Source organism: Ctenopharyngodon idella, chromosome 11, assembly GCF_019924925.1.
Source record: "Ctenopharyngodon idella isolate HZGC_01 chromosome 11, HZGC01, whole genome shotgun sequence".
In the NCBI taxonomy this organism is placed as follows: Eukaryota; Metazoa; Chordata; class Actinopteri; order Cypriniformes; family Xenocyprididae; genus Ctenopharyngodon; species Ctenopharyngodon idella.
This window is the reverse complement of record NC_067230.1, coordinates 8,205,313-8,215,208: the sequence shown is the minus strand read 5'-3', so window position 1 is coordinate 8,215,208 and position 9,896 is coordinate 8,205,313. Positions and strand designations below refer to the sequence as shown.

Genomic DNA, 9,896 nt, shown 5'->3' with positions numbered 1-9,896 from the left:
GCGCACGTCCGCTGTTCTAGTGACATTTAAAGCGCGTGGCTGGTTCAGTGTGCACGTCATACGCTCGCCGCTGGCGCTTCAATTTAGTTTGTATTCAGCGCACATACAACTCCTACCGAAAAGGCATGGCGTCCGTCACTTTAGGACAGCACCCTGCTCAACACCACCTCGACCCGGATCAGCAACTTCTCCACAAACTGAAGTCGAGCGACAGAAAGAAATTCTCGCGTAAATGGTCGCTGGAGAAGATCATGCGAAACAGAGCGAGTGATATGGACAGCGCGAGAGCCGCAGTCTCAGCATCGCTCGTGTTATTCAATCACGAGCCGCCTTCAGCATCACACAACCGAGGCAGTAATGCCGGTTCGCCACGTAGTAGCATGAACGGATCTATTGTGGACATGAACCGAGAGAACGCTAACAATAATAACGGAATATTTCGCAGACACAGCGCCGGGAGCCGGAGAAGCTCCGTGAAGGACACAGCAAAGACCCACGCGTCTTCATCACCACAAGAAGTTCGCAATTCGTCAAACTTCAGCTGCCCGCCAGACGAACTGGAGGGACTGCAGATCGATAGGCTGACACAGGCAAAGTCAGGAGTAGTGAAGATGAGAAACGAGCCTCTGAGGATGGAGGCATGGTCCATCTTCACCCAGAGAGACCCGAGGGTGAAGGCGGAGACGGGAGAGGGCCACATCTTCACCTCCAGGAGTCTGAGCCAGGACTGGTGCGACGCCTGCAGCCGTCAGATCAGCAGCACTGCACTCAAGTGTCAAAGTAAGTGACAGCTATCTCTCCTCACCTGACGATAGATAGATAGATAGATAGATAGATAGATAGATTGACGGATGTTAGAGGAATAGATTGATGGAGGGATGGGTGGAGAGATAAATGCAAGATGGATTGATGCATAGACGAATGATCAGATAGATGGATAGATAGTTTGACTGATGGTTAGAGGAATAGATGGATGGAGGGATGGATGGATTGATAAATGCAAGATAGATTGATGCATAGACATGATTAGACAGACAGATAGATAGATAGATAGATAGATAGATTGACGGATGTTAGAGGAATAGATTGATGGAGGGATGGGTGGAGAGATAAATGCAAGATGGATTGATGCATAGACGAATGATCAGATAGATAGATAGATAGATAGATAGATAGTTTGACTGATGGTTAGAGGAATAGATGGATGGAGGGATGGATGGATTGATAAATGCAAGATAGATTGATGCATAGACAAATGATTAGACAGACAGATAGATAGATAGGTGGATGGATTGACAGATGGATGAACAGACGGATGGTTAAAGGAATAGATAGATGGATGGATAGATGAATGGATGGACTGATGGGGGATACTGTTGATGAATGAACTGATGGACAGACAGATATAGGTAAACGAATAGTTGGATAGATGTGTGGACTGAGAGGTAGAAAGATAGTTTTTGTTTTGTTTTGTTCATTATGCATTTTCAATATAAGAAACTCTAAACTTAAAAGCTTGACGTTTTAATTGAGAAAAAAAGAGAGAAAACATCTCTACTTTAATGAGCCAGATTTTTCAGAAAACTTTTTAGCATTCTTTATATCAATGAGATAACCGTGAGAAAGTTAGTTGTGAAACAAGAAAGAAAAATGACAGAGAAGAGAAACACTGACAAATGCCTGTATGTTTATAGAGGACCCAAGTGTTGGTTTTGCTGGTATTTTTTGCAGAAGGGGTTGTTCGTACGGCTCCAGTGTTGTAGGAACTTCCAGTATGTTTAATTAAGATGAAGCATGCTGATACATGTTTGAGGCTTCAGGGAGGATGAGGGGGGAGTTCCCAGCAGAGGTCATTGTTTGTTTTTCTGTTTCGTTATTTGTCATATTTGATTAGTTGTATATAAAGGGGAAGGTGGATATTCTAATGACCCCTTCCAGATTCTTAAATGAAGTATTGTGACCCACAGAGGTCTTTGATTTTCATGATGTTTTATTAACAAAATTCGGGAGGAGCAGGTGCAGATTATTAGACTAATTTGCACAAGTGGAAAGCATTCAGCTAATCAACCAACAACAAGAGGTATATATACTGCAGACTTACCTCTGTTCGTTGACAGTTTATCAGCATCCCTCCACCACCCCATCTCCTCACTTCTAATTCTATCTCTAATTACCACATCCGGAGGAGTACTCTGGGTTCGGGCCAAAATTCCGAGCTTGGAGCCCTCCCCCTGGACAGCACACCAAATACGCATTACTTTACTCTAACCAATTATATGTATATGTGAACTCGTGAATTGCTAGTAGAGATAGGAATGAGTAACATTTGAAGCATGTGAGTAAGGTACACTTGCCTTCTAAATCAATGAAGAATCTGAGGTGGCACGTCTATCGAGGGACCTAAATTCTTAAATTGTTTTGGATTTTTCTTAATCTTAGAGGTAGGCCTACTTGCTGTTGTACAATTGTTGCTACAGTCCACCGTCCCATTATGCACTTCAGCTAATTCAATTAATAAATCTTCTTTTTGCTTTTAAAGGCCAGCTATTTTCGTGTCTTAATGACAAAAACCCCAGTTATAAATAAAACTTCCTTGGACAGATTTGTAAAAGAGAGCTGAAATCAAGTTCTGTTTTATTTAGCTTGAAATACAGAAATGAATCTGTGAATGCTGTAGAATAGAATGACATTAGCTTAAAAAAAATCTGAAATGAATGCATTTACCCTGATGCATACTGACAACAGAGTGTTTGTGTGTTTTTGTCAGTGTGTGTACATGGTGTATCTATTCGGTCGTGTGTGTGTGTGTGCGCGCGCATGTGTAAAGCGATGCTGAGTTAGCAGTGTGTCAGCAGTTTTCGTTTGGGAAAGGTACTGCAGTGAACGGCTTGATAAAAGGCAGACAGTGAAATTGCAGGGGTTTATAGAGCGTATCATTTAGAAGTTGAAGATGATTCTGGGATTATACATTAAAACCAATGACTGTTCTGCCTTTCCAGGGCAGCGAAAAGTCAAATTTGGGCATCTCTTTAAACCTCCCACAGTCCATTCTTTCTCATTTTTCTTTATAGATAGTAATGAGTTCACCCAAAAATTAAATCTATGCCTTTTTTCCTGTCAGAAAAAAAAAAAAAAAAGATATTTTGAAAAATGTCTGTGTTTTTTGCCCATACAATGAAGTATACAGTTTTGGCACAACACAGAATTTTCATTTTTGAGTGAATTGTCCATTTATGCCCCTTTTGTAAATTTGACAGTTTACCCCCAAATTTAAAATATATCCACCTTATTCCTGACTAGACTACTGCGTTTGCAAATTATGGGTTCCACTTAAGGTTTGGGGAACTTCCAATTAAAAGAGACTGAAACGAATCATTTCAAATAAAGCTTATCCGTCAGTTTGACTGAATGAGCTGTCAATTTTCTTTCATGTTTTATTTTCAGACATCATGAGAATAATGTAACGCTTGGTATTTTAACATAGCATGTTATAACAAGAATATCTATGGCAAGAGCTCTTTTCAGTCGTTGCTTTCTATCCTCGTGATTATTTTCTTTTGTCCCTTTGCATACCGCTGTAATAGTATGAAAAAGGACAACATATACTGCACATTTGTGGTCTGTTCTCGCGATATAATTTACGATATATATCCCATTAATAATTCAATGGAATGCACAAAGAATCTCTCGTTTTTCTCCTCAAAGCCTCACGTCTCTTTCCAGGTTTGTTTTCACAGGTAAATACAATTTATTATCTATAAAAATGATGGAAATCACTTTGAAATAGTATCACGCAATGCTGAAGTTCATGAACATTTTTTATTAAGGCAACGTATATTACATAATACAGATATATATCACTATAGTTATATTTAACCCGTCCGTTATTGCTGTGGAAAGAATCGCGCTTTTTCATGGCCTGTTGAAAGTACCTTGTTGATGCTTTTACACTTTTAAATGTGCTTTTAATGTTCGTTGGTTGAACGGTGAGTAGAATAATGTCATCTCATTGTACCCAGTTTAAAAATAAAACGTATAATTGCGTTCATAGAGAGAGCCTTTCACTGACTGTTTACAGCTTAATGGAAGTTACACCCATAATTCGCGCAAAGCGTCATGGGGCGTAGGAATAAGGTGGATAGCCATTCGAGCAGAATATTGTATCTCTTTCATACAGAACCATGAAAATGTCGAAAGTGTTTGCAGAAGCTCCTTAACACATTTCATAGAGTTACACTCTTTTCATTGAAACCGCTTTTTAAGTGCTTGTTCCTCTTTCTCCTCAACCTTTCATTCTAAATGCCAGGGTTGGGTGTAATTTTTTTCTGGTAGTTTTGTTGTGGTTTGTTACTGCGATTCAGTATGGGATACTTTGGGGTTTTCCAATTGCTAAATTTTATCGTTTTCAGTTCATAGGGGGTTTGTATCATTCCATGAGCATGTCCTGATATGCCTCCACCATAAGCATTGGTTTGTTTGCTCTGTAGTACAGTAAGCTGAGACGCCCCTAGCAGAGTTATTGTACGTGACCAAAAGTCACTCATGGGGTAAAGCACAACATTGTAGTTTGTAATTGTTGCTTTTTTTGTTTAGAAGTGTCTTGGAGCATGCTGGGAATTGGTGTATTTAAGAGGTTGCAGTGGTGCAGAAGGGCTAAAGGTGGAGCATCTTGAATACTACAGATCACCATTTTTGTGCACACAACCCGTAATTATACACACTGAATGAAAGAGGCAGTCAGAGAACATCAGTGGTTACGTTTGTCTATAAACAGCTCCTTTGTGCTCATACTCTCTCCCAAAGGAAATAAATCACAAATGACATCTATTTAATATCGCAATAGTTTCTCCTAGACAACAATACGATTCAAATGAGAACAAAGAGACTTTTGCTGAAGTCACCTGATTCTCACTTGTTTCTCCTGAGAAAAAAATAAATAATAATAATTAAAAAAAAAAACATAAAGGGAGAGTTCAACCCAAAAGGAGTTCTGTCATCATTTACTCACCCTCATGTTATTTCAAACCTGTGTGATTTTCTGCAGAACACAAGAAAATATGCAACATTTTTGTCCGTACAATGAAAGTACAATGTTGTTTGTATCCCATTGACTTTCAAAATATCTTCATGCTCTCCAGAATGAAAGTCATACAGTTTTGAAATGACATGCGGGTGAGTAAATAATGACAGAATTTTAATTTTGTGTGAAATATCCCTTTAATAGTCTTTACTAGAGTTTTAGAGGAGGATTTTTTGCACTTCACTCATTCCCCAAGAAACCAAAATCTACAATAATAAGTCAAAAAAGACATTTAAATATGACTTCAAACATTTCTCATTAAATTCTTCTAGGATTATTTGAGCTGTGGTATTCAGTACACATTATTTTAATAGCTCTAAACTGTAAAAAGTGGTAACCTGCAATTGTCATGTTAAAATTGAGCTATTTATGCCTGATCTAACCCTTACATTTATAGTTTTGTTGGCTAATTATTATTTGTTTTACTTCAGTTTAATTTTGGATGCAATTTTGAATTAAATTAGGATAAAAAAAAAGCATTTTGTAAATATATCCTCTTACCATATGAAACAATATTCTCTTTCAAAATTCAAGGAAGTTTATAATAAAAATATCTGAAATTTATGAGCTATGAAAGAATAGCCTTTGAACAATAAAATGTTCCTCTGGGTTCTTTTGCTCAGCCAACGCACACTGTCAAAACCTGAAACCTCTCATTAGTCTTCGATTGCACAAATGCATAGCTAAATGGATTGTGAAAGACATACTGCATACTCTATTGTGTTTAGTACCATTATAGAGTTCTGTTTCTGAATTATATTCCCTTTATATGACGTATAAGCTATATATGCTGAGTCATAATAGGTTTAGACAAGGTCTCAAGGTTTAGTCAAGGAGAATGAGTGAATTCTCCTCAGGTAGCCTGTTCATGTGACGCTCTACTTCACTGCTAGTGTGACTCAGTGAGGGAGTTAGTGTCTTAAAAAAGGGTTCCTCACTGCATGGGCCTGTCTCGAAGCATCAGTCTTACCTGCTCTCTCCTTCTTCTTCAGTCTGGCTTTATGTGTCTAATCTGGCTGGGGTTTTTGGCTACCTCCCCCACCCAAATCTGCACCCATCCGTCTGAGGGATGCTGCCTGTCTGCCTTTGTGTTTAATCCATGCTTGAGTACAACTGCATTTAGCCATATTGCAGAAGGATTACAGCTTATGGATGCCAGTCAGACATTGGATTGATTTTTAATTAAAAGTTTCAGACAGACTGTGATGCTAGAGAGAGGAATGTCTTCCTTTTGGTGAGGTAAAGGGATGCTACTGGGAATATGTAATGTGTTATTTTGACTTTCGGAAGCTCTACATACACAGATAAAAGTACAGAAAGTCCTAAAATATTGTTTAAATTCTGGCATTTAGGCTTCAACTTATTAGGAGAGAGATACGGGAAGTCTTACATCTGCATTATAACGGGCCGTCCTTTAAAGGGGGTCCTTGATTATGATTTAAATTTTTTAACTGTAGTTAGTGAGTAATGTTGCTGTTAGAGCATAAACAACATCTGCAAAGTTACAATGCTCGAACTTCAATGCAAAGGGAGACATTTTCTTTTACAGAAATCGCTTTTTAAGGACTACAACAAATGGCTGGTAGGGACTACAACAAGCTTCTTCCCAGGTTGGTGACATCACAAACCCCAAAATTTACCCAAACCCTGCCCTTGAGAACACGCAACAAAGGGAGCGAGGTCATGTTGGGCTACTTTAGAGAAGAGGAAGAATTGTTGTTGCAGTAGAGTAATAGAGTACTGTTGCCATGCTGTCATTTTACGCCGAACTGCTTCACAAACAACGGTCAATTCAACGCTGTATTTGCACAAAAGTTTACCATGATGGCACATGCTAGTCGATGAGTTGAATCAACTCCACAGCAACTACATAAATTTATCCACTAACCATTCAGAAATGTCCAGTTGCGTTCTAAAAGTTGTAACTTCTTCCTGAGACTCTCTATCAGTGTCCGACTCTGGTTTGAGCAATGTAAGGCTGAACACTGTTACTGACAATCGACATTTTGGCTGCGTGAGATTCTCCGGCTTTATTGTTGTTGAGAAACCGAAACGCGAGCTGTTAAAGCCCCGCCCTCTTTTGGAAAGCGGGCCGGGAGCAGCAGTTCTGGGGTTGTGGGAGTGTTCTGGGGACACCAGAGACTTATATTACATCTTGTGAAATGGGGCATAATAGGTCCCCTTTAATTTCAACTGATAAGAAAATGTATATAGCTTTTAAATCCCATTTCCTCTCTTTTTTCAGTTAAGCAAGATTAGAAAACCTGTAAAACAAGTGCCTGGTTCTCTAATTCTTCATTTTTTTTTTTTTTTTTTTTTTTTTAAAGTAAATCAAACCTTTGGCACAAACTTGACTGTGTGCACCACAAAAACCAATTGAAAATGTGTTATTTATGTTGTAGATGTTTTAGTGGTTAGGTGTATACAGAGTTAACCTTGTTGAAACACACAGTTATACAGCAGAAGCTTTGTCTACTTTCTCAATACAACATTCACCTCAAGCTACAGATGAACTGGGCCTGTTAAATCACTTCCTGTTTCAGTACTGTGGCTTCACAGTATTCAGAGGCCGGATAGGCAGCTATTGCATGAAGGCTTTAATGGCCTGATCAGTTTAGTATCGGACCAGTCAGCTTGAGTTGGAGGTGTAGAGTAGGCTGTGTTTCATGCGTTTGTGTGAAGATGTGTTAATGAGGTCTGTGATGGGATGTATGGAGCAGTTCTTGCTGAAAAGTAGGAGTGAGTACGCAGAAGTGTGACAGGGCTTTTGGGAGTTATATCTCAGGCTATAATTAGGCTGCCCTTGGCCACTTCTCTCTACCTCTATCTCTCTCAGACTCATTCTCTCTTTGGAGACCTGGGGTGAGGACAGCAGGAAATCTGCCACCCCATCTATTATAGTCAACAGCAAAATATGCACTGTGTGGTATTTGTTCTAGTTTTAGCCTTAATACACGTTTATTTTGGGATAATCAAACCATTTGAATCTCTAAATTGGAATATGAGGTGCATTATTGAGGTATTTAATCATTAATATCCATTTATTTCAGGACAGGCAATCTGAATGTCTAAATCTGAATATATGCAAGGAGAGGCAGGTGAGGTGATTTGTGGAGGTTATCAAGTCTTATGTCGACAATCAAAACCTTCACTGATGCTGTAATAGTTGTTGTTGAGAGAAATGGAGCAAGACGCTGCTCTCATTTCTTTTTATTTATAGAAATACACGAGAGAAAATGAGGAAGATGCAGAATGGAGGGCTTGCGTGTTCAGAACTTGAGATGTCCTTTAGGACAACAGGTTTCTCCTAGCGTGGGACTGTATTCTCACACAGGAAGTGGCATGATGGCACAGAGTGACAGGAGAGAGGCGTAGAGGGAGGAAGGGAGAGAGATTGACGGATCGATTGAGATGGAGAGAGAAATACAGGAAGGGAGAGGAAAAACGAGTAGGAGGCAAGAGTGCAGTGCGGCTGTGCCTTTAAGGATTCACTGAAAAACATGCTGCAGAGAGCAGGATGAGTGGGTGCAGTCTGAGCTGGTACGAGTTCTGCACTGCGTGAGAAAAACAGGAGCACGGACGCAGTGAGAGAAGAACAGGAGAGAGAGTACCAGTCAGCTGAGGGGGGGACTGTGTCAGAGGGTAGGGGTGCAGGGTGGCAGAAAGGCAGGGAGGGGGGCATTCAGTGCACAACACAAAACCGAGCGCAGCCCTGCGATGGTGGACACACAGGAGCGACTGGCGCAGGGAGCCCACACTACGACGCAACGGAGCCGCAGGCGCCCAGCCCCAGCCGGGACAGCGGCCGTTCACGGACCGGCACCTGGAGCGGGACGCAGTGGTGGCACTGGGGTCATGGCCGCAACAGGCCGCAGATAGCGGCGGTCATGCTGCCGGAGATGAGGACGGAGGAGGCGGTGGCCAGTGCCTGCTTTGGACAGGTCTCCAAGCGCCTGGGACGTTTTTTCCGCCGCCTGCCCAAGTCCCGCTCCTGGTCCGAGGGCCTCCGCATGCTGCGCCGCTCCAGCAGTAGTGGGACCCTCATGTTATCAGGTAACTTGAGACAGAGAGAGATGCGAATTCTGTGTAAGGAGACTGAGATAAAGTGGAGTTTTGTTCAGTAAGTGAATGTGAGACTTGAACTTAATGTACTTTAATCCTCTGTGCCTAGACCTGTCCAATTAGGCTTCTGTCATTGAGCTCTGCAGTGACTTTCACCTTCCTTAAATAGCCCTGTTTTGTTCTTGTTAGCACATCACATTCTTGCTCTCCTTTCCTGCTCTCTTCTTCCTTTTCTTTCCCTCTCTGTTTCTTTTTCTCTCTCATGTTGTATCTATTGTTGTCTATTCATATGTTGAATAGACATTGATCTGTCACTTAGCCGTTAAAAGCTTTTGTGGTTCTAGAATGTGCCAGTAAACCAGGCAGACAGAGTGCAATGTAATCATGCATACATGACTGTTTCAATGCCAGTGGCACAGATTTACCTGATCCTGGTCAGAAATGATCCTGAGAGATTTCTATGGCAATGCTAGTTGATTTCTGTGGTGGTCTGATTGGTGTCACGCCATTGCTATATGCAGTTGCTAGGGTGTGAGATCCCTAGGGGGTTCTAGGTGGTTTCTAAGGGGCTCTGGGTGATCTCTGTGATGTTCTAAGTGGTTTCTAGTGGGTTCTGGGTAATCTCTATGTTCTGAGTGGATTTTAAGGGGTTCTTTGTGATCTCTATGGTGTTCAAAGTAGAATGTTCTCTAGGGTGTTCTAGGTGGTTTCTAGGGGGTTCAGGTGGATTACAAGTGTGTTCAAAGTGGTTTCT

General features: G+C 40.9%; 1 protein-coding gene across 2 annotated transcripts in view; it reads left to right on the top strand.

Annotated features, from left to right (window-relative positions):
* The first annotated feature begins 26 nt into the window (after window positions 1-26).
* The window catches only part of rassf5 (Ras association domain family member 5), a 48,005-nt gene continuing 38,135 nt past the window's right edge, over window positions 27-9,896 (top strand). Inside the window, exon 1 of one of the 2 annotated variants that reach the window (XM_051913131.1) lies at window positions 27-780. In XM_051913131.1, coding sequence (XP_051769091.1) covers window positions 126-780 — 655 coding nt within the window. In that variant the 5' untranslated portion in view covers window positions 27-125. Of the gene's footprint in view, window positions 781-8,744; window positions 9,134-9,896 lie in introns of those variants that run through there. The other variant, XM_051913132.1, reaches the window with a different exon arrangement.